Raw genomic sequence first — 16,399 nt, forward strand, 5'->3', positions numbered from 1 at the left:
CACGGGGCTGCAGGGGCAGGGTGTGGGATGGATCCCGAGATGGGTGGGATTGTCCCTGGTGGGCTGTGTCCAGCCGTGCACAGCAGGAAGCGACGGTTCCCATCCTCCACTGTGGGGCTGCTGGGGGCTTTCCCGAGTGGGTGACACCTGAATGGGATTTGACAAATGATCAGACACCCACTAAGTGGCCCTGTGGGGGAGGGCCAGGGTTGCCGAGTGATGAGGAACCCTAAGGCAGGGCAAGGTCAGGGGTTGAAGAAAGGGGAGACTGGGAACAGATCGTGGACCCCTGGGCCACCCTTGCCCAGCCACGGGGCTTGAGAAGTCTGGAGACTGTAGGTTCCATGGGTCATGCGCCCTTATGCATCATTTCAGGGAGCCGGCCTGTGATTTTGTCGGATTCTCCAGGGCTCCTGAGGCGAATAAAATGCAGAAGTTGGGGCCCCTGCGGAGGGTCAGGTCAGGGTGACCTGCTGGTCCCTGGGTGTCCCTCTGGGGCTGTGCTGTAACAGGGCAGCTGTTTTTACCCTTTTTACCAGCCGTGGGACAGAGCGGTGAGTCCTTGCCGGCCGTGGGCAGAGGCAGAGCTGAGATTTGAACCACGTGGTCAGGCTCCTGGCCTCAGGCCCCGGCATCTCGAGGAACGCCTGGCCTGGTCCAGGGAGAACCCCGTGCTCGTGGCAGCTCCTTCAGACGGGCGGTCAGCTTTCATCTGTCTGGTGTCCTGTCCACGCTCAGATTTCCCTGAACTAGGAGGCTGTGTGGATAAGTCACTAATATTTGTCCACAGTGCATGTGTGTAGACCTGTGTCCTCTCCATTGTCTTACCTAGAGAGCAGGTCACCGCCAGGTGACATCGTTCAGCTGTTACCCGCACCCCCCAGGGGGGAAGGAGCAGGGCCTGGGTCTGGGAAGAGTCAGGAGCACATGCAGAGCAGCAGGGACCCCCGCCCGCCCAAGCAGGGGCAGCCGTGACGGCACGGTGTCGCCCGCACACCCAGGCCGTGTCCTGGGGGAGCGTGACCCAGAGGACACGCTGGGCTGTGAGCCCTCTGCTACCCGTGGGGGGATGGATGGGGGACTCCCCACGGGCTGACTCAGGGGTCTTCTCATGTTCATAGAGGCCCACCGGCCCCCACCCACTGCTCCCACAAGAAACCAGGTTCTGGTTCTATTTCAGTAGAATTCTAAGAGGCCGCACAGGTTTCTGCTCCTGGAACCATTTTATTCTCTTCTCTCTGCAGGAATATGAACAAAAGTATTTTTTGAAGGACGTTTCCTATGATGGTAAGTAGTCTAAATTCTTCATTTTCTTTTTTTACTTGTTAACATTTTTTTTCTTTTTGTTAACAAATTTTCTCATTTATTTGTTTAGCCTAAATCTTCCTTGTTGGGACTTCCCTGATAGTCCTGTGGCTAAGACTCCATGCTCCCAATGCAGGGGGCCTGGGTTCGATCCCTTACTGGGGAAATAGATCCCACATGCCACAACTAAAGATCTCGCATGCTGCAACAAAGACCCCATGTGCCGCAACTAAGACCTGGTGCGGCCAAATAAATAAATATATATTTTTAAAAAGTCTTCCTTCTAAAAAAAAAAAAAAAAAAAAAAAAAAAAGTCTTCCTTCTTTGACATGAATGCTAAGGCCTAATGTCTTTATTTTCGAGACGGGGGACCACCTGCCTACCCGAAGCTTAGGGAACTTTCCTGTGGACTTGAGGTCCACTTTTTCACGTTCACCAATGACAGTAGAGGAACAGATATTTGTCAGATATAAGTTTTGTGGGGTTCATAAAGAAGGATTGGATGTTGTTTTATTTTATTATACATTCCTGTTTTTAAGAAAAAGTATGAGTGGGTGATAGGAGTACTTATCTAGCCCTAGATCAGTGGGTCTCCACGGCTGGGATGCTACGGGTTTAGGGGCAAAAAAGTCAAGATTTATCGAGCACGTGCTGCGTGCCAGGTGCTTTTTATAATCTTATTCTAACAGCTCTGGGAGACTGCCCCATTTTACAGATTTAAAACATGACAATCTGAAGCTCAGAGAGGCTACAAAACTTGCCCAGGTCTCAAGGCCTAACCTGGTCCTCCTGCTGACACCAGGAGGCCTACCCATCCTGAGCACCTCACAGCCCGTGGCTGCGTGGCGTGTGAGAGGGGAAGGGCAGGGTGGATGTCAGCAGATGCTTTATCCACAGGGCTTCTGACTTGCCTGGGGTCCCTTGGTTCCTCCTCCCAGGTTCACTGGCACCAGTAATGAATGAGCAACAGATGTGTCAAGAGACACAGCAGGTCATGGCCAGACCTTGGCCTACTGGCCCCTGGGCCTGATCCCTTCTGTGGGATCATCTGGGCTGGCACAGGGCTTCCCAGGTCGTGGGCCATGGCATGCTGCCCGGCGCCCAGCCCTCAGGGCAGGTGGAAACACCTCTAGGGCCACACTCCTGGGAGCAGAGTTACAGAGGATGCTCCACGGGCCTTCCAGGAATGTAAACAAACTCTCCCTTTTTGCTTTTATTTTTTTCAGCCATCAATAAGATCTATTGTGAATTCAGACATGAGGTTCCAGAAAGTAACTGGAAGATGTTATGGGGTTTACTGGACTTGAAGAAAATGACGAGATATGGGAACCCCAACATCCAGGAAATTTGGAAGAGCTCCTCAGGCGGAGGAATGGGCTAGGGAGGGACATTTCTGTATTTAAACTCATGGCTGCCCTCCATAACATGGAGCTACATATATGTTTGCAAATTATAAACAAATCGGTTGCAGAAGATATCTTAGGTAGGCATGCAGAGAGCTCCCAATAAACTCTTTTTTGACACAGGGCTGTTACTTTACGCAGTGTCCTGGATGGGTAGGATCTGAGCTTCTTTTCCAGTTCTGGTCCCATCAGAAACTTCGTGAATCCCGGATGGAACTGCAGTCCTTATCCAAATGGATTCTGTATAAACTTCCAATGGGGACATCAGCTCTGCCCGCAAGCAAAGGTGCTTCTCTGTCAGGGGCACCGCCTGTGGCCAGTGTGGCAGAGATGGGATCCCAGGGGACTGCTGATTGCACTGGGTGCGCTCACATTCCTCGGAGCCTCTCCCTAGGCTCTGCGGCCAGGAGAGTTTGGTGGTTGTCTTTCTGCCCCCACCAACTCCTTGATCTCAGAGTCACTGTGATGTCTGCATGACCTGGGACAGGGCGTGGCATCGAGCAGGTGCTCCATGAATAGGTACAAGGAAGTCGATGACAGGCAACCCGCAGGCCGCTCTGAGTAGTCAGAGACGCTAGTCCATACCTGGCACTGGGACCAGACTATCCCTATCAAAAACGGGCAGAAGGCTCTGCTCAGTAATCTGTGATAACCTATATGGGAAAAGAATCTGAAAAAGAATGCTTATATGTATATGTATAACTGCATCACTTAGCTGTGTACCTGAAACGAACACAGCATTGTATATCAACTATACTCCAATATAAAAAAATAAATTAAAATTTAAAAAATGGGCAGAAGAAAAAACAAAACAAAACAAAAAATGGGCAGAAGACCTAAATAGACATTTCTCCAAAGAATACAAACAGATGGCCAATGGGCACAGGGAAAGATGCTCAACATCACTAATTACCAGAGAAATGCAAATCAGAACTACAACGACGTATCACCTCCCACCGGTCAGAATGGCCATCATCAAGAAGTCTACAAATAACAAATGCTTGAGAGGGTGTAGGTAAAAGGAAACCCCCTTACACTGTTGGTGAGAATGTAAATTGATGCAGCCACTATGGAGCATAGTATGGAGGTTCCTTAAGAAACTAAAAATAGAGTTACCATATGATCCAGCAATCCCACTCCTGGGCATACATCTGGAGAAAACTCTAATTCCAAAAGATACATGCACTCCAATGTTCACAGCAGCACTACTGACAATAGCCAAGACATGGAAGCAACGTAAGTGTCCATCAACAGAGGAATGAATAAAGAAGATGTGGTATACATACAATGGAATATTAACTCAGCCATAAAGAAGAATGAAATAATGCCATTTGCAGCTACGTGGATGGACCTAGAGATTGTCATACTGAGAGAAGTAAGACAGAGAAAGAGAAATATCATACGATATCGCTTATATGTGCTATCTAAAATATAATAGAAATGAACTTATTTACAAGACGGAAACAGACCCACAGACACAGAGAACAAACTTGTGGTTGGCAAAGGGGAAAGAGGGGAGGGATAAATTAGGAGTATGGGATTAACAGATACACACCACTATATATAAAATAGATGAACAGCAAGGACCTACTCTATAGCACAGGGAGCTATATTCAATATCCTGTAATACCCTATAATGGAAAAGGATCTGAAAAAGAATATATATATGTATGTATAATTGAATCACTTTTCTGTACACCTGAAACACAAAATTGTAAATCAACTATACTTCAATTAAAACAACGCCCCCCAAAAAAAAAAAACTTAAGACTATCCCTCTGCTCTTGTATCTGAGGATAAGATTGGAATGTGACAAGGCCCCAGCTTCCTAAACCAGGACTAGCCAGGGTGGGGCATGGTGACAGTCACAGAGACCTTTTTTAAGTACCTGAAACTATTTTTTTAAGGAATGGATATCATTATAAACTTTTTGAGATAATCATAGATTTACATGCAGCTGTAAGAAATAATATGGAGAGATCTCCTCACCCTTTGCCCAGTTTCCTAAAATGCTAACATTTTGCACAATTATGGTACAATATCAAAGCCAGGATAACGACACTGACACAGTGAATATACCCAACATTTCCATCATCACAAGGACCACTCATGTTGCCCCCTTTTTTTTTTAAATGTTTCATCTTTTTTTGTAACTTTTTATTTTATATTGGAGTACAGTTGATTAACAATGTTGTGTTTGTTTCAGGTGTTGGTAGCCACATCCACCTTCTTCCCGCATTAACTTCTGGTATTCACTTATTTTTATTTCTATGATTTTGCCATTTCAAAATGTTAAATAACTAGAATCACACAGTATGTAATGTTATGAGATTTTTTTCTTTGCATTTAGCATATTTCTTTAGAAAAGTAGCTTAAACTGTTAAAGTTTTAACACCAAAGATACGCTTTTGCCAAAAAGTTGTACAATTTAGCAATACTTACTTTTATACTTTTTCTTTACCTAATAAAATTTCCATCCAAAGTGTTTCTTTTCATTCCCTGCGTGTGCAGAAGCTTGAGTGTGATGTCCTTGGGAGATGGTATCTTACACAGAGGAAGGCACAGGCCCTGAGGATGTGATCTGTGGGCTGAGGGACTCTAGAATGGGGATTAAACACCAGAGAAGCCTCGTCTCCTGGTTTGTGTTATTCCCCCCGGGGCCTCTGTCTCTGGGAATGACAACCCTGTCCATCCAGAGTGTGTGCTCCACCCTGCCCCCCTTTCTCACTCACCCCAAACATCATCAGTCCTTGGAAATGCTCACAAACCAGCTGCTTTCTTCCACCCAGCACCAAGTATCTTCAACTTCAAGTTCATTATTAAAGGAAATGCCATAACCACCAGTCTCTCTCAGGACGGAAACGTGGGTGTCATCCCTGGCCCTCACCTCCCTCACCCCCCCCATCCCAGCATCTGCTGCCCCCCATGGCTCTCCCAGATCTGCCTGCTCACCCTGCTGGTCCAGGGCACCATCTCCTCTCCTACAGACTATGGAAAAGGCTTCCTGTCAAGTCTTGCTTTCCTCCTGGCTTTCCCTAATCCACTCCACGGCCACACAGCAGCTGGAATGAGAGGTCTACAGCACAAATCCAGTCAAGACTGCTGGGTCTCTGCCATTCTTGACTTTGCTTACAGGATGCTTCAAGAAGCGCCAGCCCTAGCCTTTGCCCCAAGCCCCATCTCTCGCCAGGGCTGCTCCAGCCTGCCCTGCGGTCAGGCTGAATTTCTCAGTGGCTTGCTCTCTGTTGGTGTCACTTGCAGGACAGTACTCTCTGCATGAAATGCACTTCCCACCCATTCCCAATCCCTCCTCTAAGCCTCCTTCCAACTGGTCCTCCCTCCCCGGACCCTGGGAGACAATTGTTCCACGGAAGTGGGTGGGTGGGCGGATGGTTCAGGCGGTAATGCGAGCGATGGGGAGCGGCAGATGAAGCTTCGCCCTCCCGCCGCTCACCTCCTGCTGTGCGTAGGCCGCGGACCGCTACCGGTCCGCAACCCGGGAGCTGGGGACCCCGGCTCAAGGGCACTGGCCACGGCGCAGTAGGAACTACAACTCCCAGCATGCCCCGGAATGCGGCGTCTCGAGCTCGCGGTGGTTGCCTAGCGACCGGGCGTGTCCCGGAAGGCGCGCCGGCTCCGGCGGGACTTCCGGGGCGGTGGTTGCGTCAGATTCTGGGAAGCTGTCGGCGCGGGCACAAGTGCGGCGTTCCAACGATGGCAGGTTCCTCCGAGGAGCATGGTGAGTGCGCGCGGCGGCCGGGCCAGCCGGGGCGACCCCGGACCGAGGGGCGGAGGGGCCACCGGGGATCTGAGGGGGCGCCGGGTCCCTGAGGGGCGGGTCTGAGGGCGCGCAGAGGGCGGGGCGCGACCCCCGGGCCCCCCCCGGCAGGCTCCGCTCCTCCAACCTCGCGGGGACCCGGCTTCGGCCCCGGAACTGCCGAGGCCACCCCGTCCCCAGCCCCGGTCCCCTCCTTGGGTCCTCCAGGTTCCATTGCGCCTCGACCCCAGGACGTGGCCCTGCGTTTCCCCCGCCGGTCCCTGGACCGGACCTCGCCCCTCCTGTCCCCTGGACTTTGGGGAACAGGCACAGCCCTAGGGTTGTTTTCGTTTCCGCCCAGCCCGCGCAGCACCCGGGTTGGCACTTAGGGAAATGGGGCCGAGGAAGCAGGGTGCGCGGACATACAGGAAAGGGCTTGGGGTTTTACGAAGGCTTTCACCTGCGGCTGCAAACAGTGGCCATTGGGACCTGCGTGGTCACAGCGTTATTGCCCCACTTCATCGCCGCCTCCGCGGTTCCGTGAGCAGCTCTGGCTCTGCCCACCAGAGTCACTCGTGTCGCCAGCTGGTAGACACGCCGCCCACAGGCAGACTCCAAGGAGCGCTGGGCCCTTGCTCCCCTCCCTCAGTCAAGATTGTAGGTGCCAGACAGACCGGAGGTTGTCCCTGGATTCCCGAGTCTGGAGCAGACTTTCTTCAGGAAGAACTCTCAGTGTGTAGTTTTTATTCCCCGGGCTGCCGGGTTTAGGCTGTGCAGGCTTCCTGGAGCCCTGTGATCCCTCTTGCTCCTGGGGTTCCAGGAGGGGAGCTCTGACCATCTGGGTAACCCAGTGACGTGGGAGGCCCCTGATGACAGGGCTGCTGTGGTACCCACCTTCCGGGCGCCCCGCATTCCACCCGACAGGTGTGCCTGGATTCCAGCACCATCTCTACCCACCTGGAGCCTCGGCCCTCGGCCCTCGGAAGTGCACCCAGACTCCTGTAAAATAGCAGCGTGGTTGACACCGCATGAGCAAGCCGAGCTGGGGACCCACCGCTGCCCCTTCCTCACGTGCAGCAGGGTAACACGTCCCCGCTCAGAGGATGTAGTGGGCATTAAAGGGGCAGGTAGAGGTTAAGGGTTTAGAAGAACACTTGGCATGAAACGGGCGCTGTGTCCGGGTTGAAAGCCTGAGCTTGTTTCTTTTCTCTCTTTCTTCCTTCCTTCTTCATTTGTGAACACAAATGACGTATTCGATTTTGGGGTTTTGGTTTTTTTAATTGCTTTAGAACTTGAGGTTTTCAGAGCCTTCGTAAGAATTGGCCTGTTTCTGGAGACTGATACCAGAGTTCTAGATATTCTTGGTTTCCGGGTTCTGAATGCTGTTTATTCTCAAGGTTGGATTTTATCGAAAGTGACCATCTTTCCAGACTTTTTAAGGAGACGTTCATTTAGAATATTCTTCCCATTTCTGATCACCTTCCTTAAGTTGGCTCAGAATGTCCATTTGGTTCCCTGCCACTGGGGTTAAAGCTTTTCCTTTGTAGCTTGAACGTGCAGCCTGTTCCAGGGCCCAGTTTTTTCAGAAAGACAAGTCTCATCCCTGAGGACCCCGAGGTGGATGGAGCGCGTCTCAGAGGCCTTGCCCTGCAGATCGGGCCTCTTCGGTGGCTGTGTGTTAGGTCAGATTTGCAGTTTAATTTTTTATGCAGTTTAATTCAAAGGTTCTTTGTAAGAACAATACAGCTAGCTTTTTTTCTTAGCATGAGTCTGCGCTAAATAGATATGCGGGGGGCCTGTAATCCTCAGAGCAACCCTTTGTGGTCGATACTGCCCTTATCCTCCTGTGCAGGCAAGAATCCTGAGGTTCAGAGAAGTGATTTGTCCAAGGTCACACAACTAGCCAGGGCCTGTGTGACTGCAGCAGGGATGTTGACTACTCTGCCTTGCTGCCTTTGATGACTCTATTCAGATGAACACCAAGCTCCCCAATTCCAGAGTGCGTCAGGGCAGACAAGAGGAGGGAGTTGATACGCTTTCCTGTGTTTCCCAGAGAAAAAATGAAATGTACGTATTTATAGACTACAGACATTTGCTCATCCCTGAACCCACAGTCTCCTGGTATTTACATTTTAAGAGTTGTGAGAGATAGTGCCCTTGGGGGGAGATTAAACCGCTCCCAGTGTCCACACTGCTGTCCCCGGGCAGTGGTGCCATCTGATCACCTGTGTGACCTCAGGGCATCAGATCATGATGCTCCTCATGACCCAAAAATCCCATGTGAAAGATTCACATCTGCTATTTCAGTGGAAAATTGCCCCTAAGTGGTTCAAAATAATTTCCTTAAATAGATCTGTCACTTTATTTATTCAGTAGATGTGCTTCAGGCACTGGCTCTGCCGGACGCTGCTGGGCGTGGAGATGCAGCATGCCTGGAGGAGCATCTCGGCCTTCCTGGGCCTTCCGTCCAGCCGGGCGGGGTGGCCGGAGCCCAGAAGCCCAATGCCTCCCCAGGTTGCATGGGCCATTCCTCTCTTGGTCACTTCCCAGTGCGTGTGCTGCTGGGTGGCCTGAGTCTACGGAGGTGGTTCAGGGCCCAGGCCCCTTCCCTCTAAGGCTCCACGATCTGCCAGAAACTTGGCCGAGTCCTCCTCTGCCAGCTGCCCCGTGAGCAGGGTGGAGTGCAGGGAATCACGCCGGAGGCCCTGCCGGGCCGGGTCTGGACGCTGCTGTGGGCATTAGCCTACTGGCCAAGCCGAGTCCCGGAGCCCCGAGCCAGAGGGCCTGGGTCTGGGGAGCCCCCTGTGCTCTGCTCCTGAGGGAGGGCCTGGCTGCAGGGCAGGTAGGGAGCCTCCCGAGAGAGGCTGGAAGCTGATCCTAGAGAAAAAAGTGGAGCGGGAGCCCTGGCAGAGAGCACCTCGTGCACTGAGACCTGAGGACCAGCAGCATTGCTTTCCAGCAAGTTCCTGAGGCCAGAGGGTGGAGGAGGGCTGGAGATGGGCCACGGGACCAGGTCTGCAAGGGCCTTGAGCACATTTACGGAATTTGGGTCTTGTCTTTGTGTTCTGGCAAGATATCTGCCCCCACCCCCTCCCCCTCGTGTACCAAGGCAGGGAGAGCAGGAAGAACGCAAGACGGTGGTGACCGGTGGCCTGGGCCAGTGGCAGTGGTGGGTGTGAGAAGTGGACAGTCTGGGGAGGACCGGGGCAGGTGCTGGGTTTGCCGTGGGAAGGAAGAAACAGCCACCCAGCTTCAGACCCAGCGGGGAAGGTGGCTGTACCATTCCCGGACTTGCACCCAGGTGGAGGGCGAGACATGATGCTTGGGAGCACCCTATGGACAAGGGACATCTGGGCCTCCGGGGCTGGTGCTCAGGACAGCGGGGGGCGCTAGAGAGGGCCTGTGGGAGGAGGCCCTGGGTTCTGGGAGTGGGTGGCATTGCCGCCAGGTGCATGCACCTCTCTCCTTTATGAGATTCTTGTGGGGAGGGGGTGCGTTCATTCGAGAAGGCTTTTCCAGTCCCCTTTCTGAGAGCCACCTGGGCAGGCTGGGAAGCCCCACAGGAAAGAAAAGTGGGCCTGAAGAGGGACCCAGGGGGAGGGGTCGCTGCAGAGGCGGGCCAGGGGAGCTGGAGGAGCCTTTGCAGAAAGCGCCTGATCCACAGGGCTGGGTGCTGCCGGGGCCTCGCAAGGTGTGGACCCGAGAGGCCTTCAGCAAGTGCGGGAGGGGTGCAGACCCCCGTTGCGCCGGGCCTGGGAGCTTCGGAGGAAGGCAGACCTGCGGTGAAGGGGCCTGCGCTTCAGCAAGCCACCCGGGGGTTCTTAGCAGCTGAGCTCTGCACCTGCCCCACCCAGGTTCCCATTCCAAAGGTCTCAGGTGGGCCTGGAACGGGTGCTTCCAGGAGCTGGCCCTGCTGCCACTGCGCTGGAGCCTCACTGAGCGGGAGCCTGGCTGGAGCGGAGGAGGGGGTGGGAGAAAGCAGGCCACGGGCTGTTGTCCAGCAGGTGTGAATGCTGATGGGAAGGGGCGGGAGGAGGTGACGGCTTGGTGTGAATTTGGTTCCTTAACCTGGTTCTTGCATTTGTGCGAGTTCAGTAAGCGTTTTCTAAACTGTGAAGACCACGGTCCACATTTAGGGCCTTCCCACAGTCAGAAGGTGTGTGTCCTGTGATGCGTTTCTGGATGGACCTGCGGTGGACCTGGCGGTGGGCGTGGCGCGTGTGTGGGGCTCCCTGGGGAGGGCCAGCGTGGCCAGTGGGCGCCCTGCTCGGGAACCATCTCCTCTCATCTTGGCGTCACGGGCTGATAGCCAGACCGCAGTCTGGCCCAAACCCAGGGCCACTTGAAAGCTGACCAATTTTTAAATTTGTTTCCTCAAGTTACGCTTAGACGCAGCTGCCACAGTGACCCCATGACTGTCCCCCTCTGCCCTGTGGGCTCCCTGCTCCAGACGGGGCTTTTTAAATGCGTGTGTGAACCCTGGGTAAACTCCTCCAGGGCAATTTCAATAGTAGTAATACAGGAGCGATTAAAATAGTAGTAATGGCAACTGCTGGGCGCTGGCTGTGTGCCCGGCAGTATTTCAAACAGTTTACAAGAGTAATTTCACTAATGCTCAACAGCTTTACCAGGCGTGTGTTGTGTGAGCCTGATTTACCCTTGAGAGGATCCCGCTGGGTGAGGGAGGGGTGCAGACCCCGCTGAGCCCTTGTCCCCTGAACTGCTTCATTAGTGCTTTAAAGCCATCGTGTTGGTAGAATGTTTGACATGTTTTTCTCGTTGTAAAAATAACATATGCTTATTGTAGAAAATGTGCGCAGCGAAGAAAAAAGAGGGAAATCAAATGCCCTGTGAGCGAACTCCTGCAGGGTAGCCAAGGTCAAGGTCAGGCAAGTTCCCGGGGGTCTCTGTTCCCTGGAGTAGTTCCAGAGTGAGGGAAGTCTGTCTGTCCAGTGCTGTCCTGGGGGTAAAGGGGCAGGGGGAGCTGGGAGACCACACAGCTTCTCAGCGGGGTTGTCACCTCTGCTTCCTTCCCCTCCCTCCTGTGTTCTGGCATAGATGGCTGCACCAGAGAGTTGCTTGGAGACGGGGAGAGGGAGCTTGGAGGGTCGGTGTCGGGTGACCAGCTGCCGAAGGACAGCCTGGCCCACTCCGGGATGCGTCCCCCCCCCAGCCGCCCCGGCTCTGGCAGGTCCTCTGACTTAGCTTTCGTGAACTGAATTTTCTCCATCACGAGAAAGGAGCATGCTTCCCAACTCCTGACAGGCTGGCAGGGCTGCTGGGGAACCGTGCCAGGTGCAGTAAAGTTCCCTGGAAGGAAGACTCCGTGCCAAGGACTTCATGTAGAGTTAGGTTTCCCGGTGCCCAGGGCCGCCCTGGCAGGCGCTGCTTCCTTCTCCCTGGGTGGGAGAGAGCTGTCCTGTCAGAGAGGGGTGGGGGGCACAGACCCGCGTGGCCTTCCTTCACTGTCTCAGAGGGGATCTGAGCCCTCGGGCTGGGTCCTTAGAGCCAGCCACCTGCTCCCGGGAAGGAAGGCGAGCTGGCTGGCGCTGCTCCAGGGCCCTCGTGGGTTCCCCAGGGTTCCCACCGGCACCTTGGGCGCGAGGGGCCGCCTCTGTGTCTCTCTCTGCTTCCTCCAACACTTCCAAGAACTGGAGTGGGAGCTGCTTCTCCTTGTAGGTCAAGCGTGGAACAAAAGCAGAGCCCCCTGTAGGTGTGCGCCCTCGGGCAGCAGGGCTCCGGCTCAGCCCGCCACAGGGGTTAGAAGCCTTCTTAGACTCACCCGGGTCCCCACCCTGGTTCCTGTGTACCGGGCACTTCCCGGGAGAGGGCTTACGAGGCCCCGGAATGACAGGCGAAGCCGGCCTCCCGCAGGCAGGCCTGCGCTTCGAGATATATCTGCCGCCCACCCATTCGTTCAGCAAATTCACTGAGTGTCTTCAGAACGTTCCAGGCTGGGTTCTAGAGGCTGAGCATATGCTGAGTGAATGAATCGGATAAAATCCCGGGGTTGGGGCAGACAATAAAGGAGAGAAAGCAGGGAAGTGTGTGTGTTAGAAATAAGCGCTACGGAGAAGTAAAGCAGGAGGGGTCGGGGGCTGGGGGCCACTTGGAACAGTGCCCAGGGGGACCCAATGGAAAAGGGGACACCCGTGGAGCCCCGAGAAAGGGAGGGAGGCTGGCTGTGTCTGGGGGAGGCTTCCAGGCAGGCAGGGCAGGGGGCATGAGGGGCGGGGGCAGGAGCTGAGGTCAGAAGGGTGTGGCGGCCCTCCTGGCTGGCGCGAGGACCACTCTTGGTGGGACGGGGGGGTCTAGAGAAGGAGCGTGGGCCACTCTGGCCACGGCGCCCTGCGAAGCCCGGGTACCAGCGGGGGCGCCTGCATCCCGGGGTCCAGGCGAGAGAAGGGCTGGACCTGCCATGGCAGTTGGGGTGAGAGGGCTGGGTTCCGGGTACGTTTAAAGGTGGAGGCCTGCACTATCCCAGGGCGTGGCCCTGGGTGTTCTGAGGGTGCTTTGTAACGGGCAGAAGGGTATTCCAAGCCGTGCGCCTCAGGGCCACCCTGGGCTGGCGCCCCCGCAGTGCGGTGGGCAGGCAAGCAAGCCGGTCTTCCTGGAAAGCCTGGGCTTGAGAGCCCAGGGTAGACATTTCCCTGGTGCCCACGCCTTTCCTGGGGATGAAGAGGTCGGGGTTCAGGAGGTCCCTGAGAAGCCAGCCTCTGGGAGGCTGGGCCCTGGACAGTCGCAGCCCCTTCCTGGGGCACCTGAGGACGTCGGAGATGCTGCCGGCTTTGGTCCTACTGTTGGCTCCTTCCGTCTCACCCCCGTGCCCAGGAAGGCAGCTCCGGGTAGGCCCTGACGGAAGGGTTTCCCGTGGTGGAGACCGTGCAGGAGGGTCTCGTGTGCACAGCTGCTTCCCCACACGTGTGCTCTGCTGTCTGTTTGCAGGCATCCTGTGGGCTTGGTCAGGGCGAGGTTCCTGTTTCTGTGCCAGGCCTGGCCGCTGTCGGCCCACATCTCCTCCCCGCTCAGAGCCGTCCCTCTCTGGGTCCAGCACGGTGACCCAGGGACCTCGTGGTGTCAGGCAGCTGGCTGCGAAGGGCTGCGGTGTCAGGGTGTCTGCCCCGTTCCCAGGGAGAGTGAGAAGCCAGGCTCGTGCTGTCCCACTCAGAGCCGACTCCGGGGCTCAGGGTGTGTCTGTGTGGAAGGGAACAGGCGCTGGGCCCTGTTCACACTGGTGGACTAGGGGACCAGGAGCTTCAGGGGCTGGTCTGCGCCCCTCCCCCTGATCTCCTGCTGCGCCCCACCCTAGCCAGCAGGTGATGAACGCATCCGCAGGGTAGTTGGAGCAGTGATTGGTGATGTAGGGAGGAGGTGAGGGTCTCAGGGGCAGCAGGGGGGAGGAGGGGCTCAGTGGAGTCAGTGCCGTCTGCCGGCTGTGCCTGCTGCCTGGTCCCCGCTCAGGCTGGGCTTCTGTCCTCCCACATCCTTCCTGAGGATTCCAAGGCAGAGGAGTGGCCTCAGGTCCCTGAAGGGGGGCAGGCCTGTGCCAGGTGCTGGCTGGACGGTTGGCCCCCTCTGGCAGGCATTTCCGGGGGCGGGGCCGTGGTCCTCCCAGGAGCTGGGCCTTGGCCACTAGAAGCCTCACCGGTGCCGGGTTTGGAGAGCTCTGCAGTTCTCACGCGCCACCCATCGCCCACCCAGGGACTGGTCAGCACCAGCCCTCTCAGCACCCAGTGCACAAAAGGGTGTGTGCGTGTGTGTTTCTCTTTAATTGAGGTGAAAATCACCAACAACGAAACGAACCATTTTCAAGTGTACAGTTCAGTGCATTTAGAACATTCACAATGTTGTGCGACCACCCCCTCTGTCTAGTTCTAAAACATTTTCATCCCCAGATGGGAACCCACTGGCAGTCACTCCCCGCTCCGTCCCCCAGCCCTGGGCACCCGCCCGTTCTGGACATTTCCCAGCCGGAAGGGTGACCCTGGGACCCCATTCTCTGGACTCACCCAGGCCTCCAGCCCCCCTGACGCGTGTGCCTCTGTCTTTGCAGCTCCCGACTACAGGTCCGTCCTGAGCATTAGTGACGAGGCAGCCAGGGTGCGGGCCCTGAACGAGCACCTGAGCACGCGTAGCTATGTCCAGGGCTTCTCCCTGTCCCAGGCGGACGTGGACGCGTTCAGGCAGCTCTCAGGCCCTCCTGCTGACGCGCAGCTCTTCCACGTGGCTCGGTGGTTCAGGCACGTGGCCGCGATCCTGGGCAGCCCCCGCGCCCCAGCCCCGCCCCGTGGGCTCCAAGCAAGTGAGTAGCAGAGCGGCTCCCCGGCTGTGAGAACCTCCCCTTGAAGTTCTGTTCACACTCGTGGGCTAGGGGAGCCCACGAGGGTGACCTCCCTCTGAGGTCAGGGCCCTGAGGGTGCGAGGCGCCCGCGGGGGAGCCCACGGGGCTGGCGCTTGTCCCCGCACTCGAGCAAGCAGCCTGGGGGGCCTGCCAGCGCCCCCCGAGGGGAGATGAGGACAGAACGCTGAGAGGTCAGCCCCCGAGGATCACGACCCCGGCGGCTGCTGTAGCAGAGCCTCTGGGAGGGGGGAAGGCCTGTGCCCGTCTCAGGGCCGGCCTTGGCCGTCAGCTCCCTCCTGACCTGGCTCGGATTTGATTGGCTTCTTTTCCTTTATTCTTTCCCTAAGATTGCAGGGTGTGTGTCCACCAGATTTAGAATTATTGGATCTTAAGGAAGTATTCATGGACATGAACTCTTTGGAAACCAGAGAGAAGGCGTTTCTGGGCTTTGAGATAAGACCAGTCTTGCAGCTCTGGCCCCCACCTGTCGGTGTGATGTGTCTGGACCCCGTCATTTCGGGGGTGCTTCTGGAAAGTCTCTGGGACGCATGGTTCCTGGGTGGTCTCTTTCCTCTGGTGAATCGAGGTGCTTCTCCCATAATCGCTGGTGCCCTCAAGAGGCTCGGCCTCCCTGGGGGGGGGCTTCGAGCACACACCCGAGCAGCGAGGGGTCCAGTGCCGTCTGAGTGGTCCCTGCTGGGCTGGGCAGCCCGTGGGGGCCTTTTCCAGATCCCTTCGGCTGGGACGTTTGGACCGTTTCCCAACTCCTGCACCTCTGCCTGGTCTCTGCTGGGTCCCCCTCTGTAACGGGGTAGAGGTGGGGTGTCGTTTCTCCAAGCGTGGGGTGTGTTTTGGTTTTCTCGGTGATCCTGCAGCAGACACCCCTTCCCCAGCCTAGGTGGGAGCCTTGCTGTGTAGACCGCCTCCTCCCCGTGCCTCCAGGTGGTGACCCAGGGGTGTCTGTGGTGGCAGGTGCTTCTCTCCCAGGGCTCAGCTGCCAGCGTGTCCCCCAGGTCCCCCCTCCCAAGGCACGGCCTCCAGGGGTGGAAGTCAGGGTGGGTTGGGGGCACGGCCTGTCTGGTGTTCCGTCCGGGGAACTTGTGGAGAGAGTGATGCAGACACATGTGAGGGAAAGGCGGGTCTCTGCCCTGCCAGTCGGGGGGCCTGCAGGTTCACCAGGGCGGTGAGGGAGGCACCTGGATGGCGCTGACAGGACTATTCACCTCCTTCCATTTCCAAGTCCCCCGTCACCAGTGCCTCCCGTGGGCCGGCAGGGACCCCGAGTGGCCGGGGACGGCGGGTGGCCTGGCGCCCAGAACCCCCAGAGTCGGTGTCCTAGGCCGCATCCTGGATGCCAGTGGCCGAGCGTCCGCCTCCCCGCATCTCTGGCCTGTCTCAGACATCTCTCCAGCCTGTCCTGGGCGGGAGTGCCCCCTCTCCCAGCCCCTCGATCCCCAGCGCCCCGCCGGCCTTCCCTCCATGTCCCACTCCTGCTCGAGACCCCCAGCTGGACATCTCAGCACCGACACGCCCACAACTGGCTTGTCACCGTCCTCTGTGCTGGCCCAGCCTAGGTCCCTGTGCCTCTTGCCG

At 56.3% G+C, this 16,399-nt stretch overlaps 1 protein-coding gene across 2 annotated transcripts in view; it reads left to right on the top strand.

Annotated features, from left to right (window-relative positions):
- Positions 1 to 6,367: 6,367 nt before the first annotated feature.
- The window catches only part of CARS1 (cysteinyl-tRNA synthetase 1), a 47,710-nt gene continuing 37,678 nt past the window's right edge, over positions 6,368 to 16,399 (top strand). Inside the window, exons 1-2 of one of the 2 annotated variants that reach the window (XM_081241206.1) lie at positions 6,368 to 6,447; positions 14,519 to 14,767. In XM_081241206.1, the coding sequence (XP_081097332.1) occupies positions 6,423 to 6,447; positions 14,519 to 14,767 (274 nt within the window). In that variant the 5' untranslated portion in view covers positions 6,368 to 6,422. The remainder of the gene's footprint in view (positions 6,448 to 14,518; positions 14,768 to 16,399) is intronic. The other variant, XM_081241207.1, reaches the window with a different exon arrangement.

Source organism: Mesoplodon bidens (genome assembly GCF_964165515.1).
Source record: "Mesoplodon bidens genome assembly, chromosome: 7".
Classification (NCBI taxonomy): Eukaryota; Metazoa; Chordata; class Mammalia; order Artiodactyla; family Ziphiidae; genus Mesoplodon; species Mesoplodon bidens.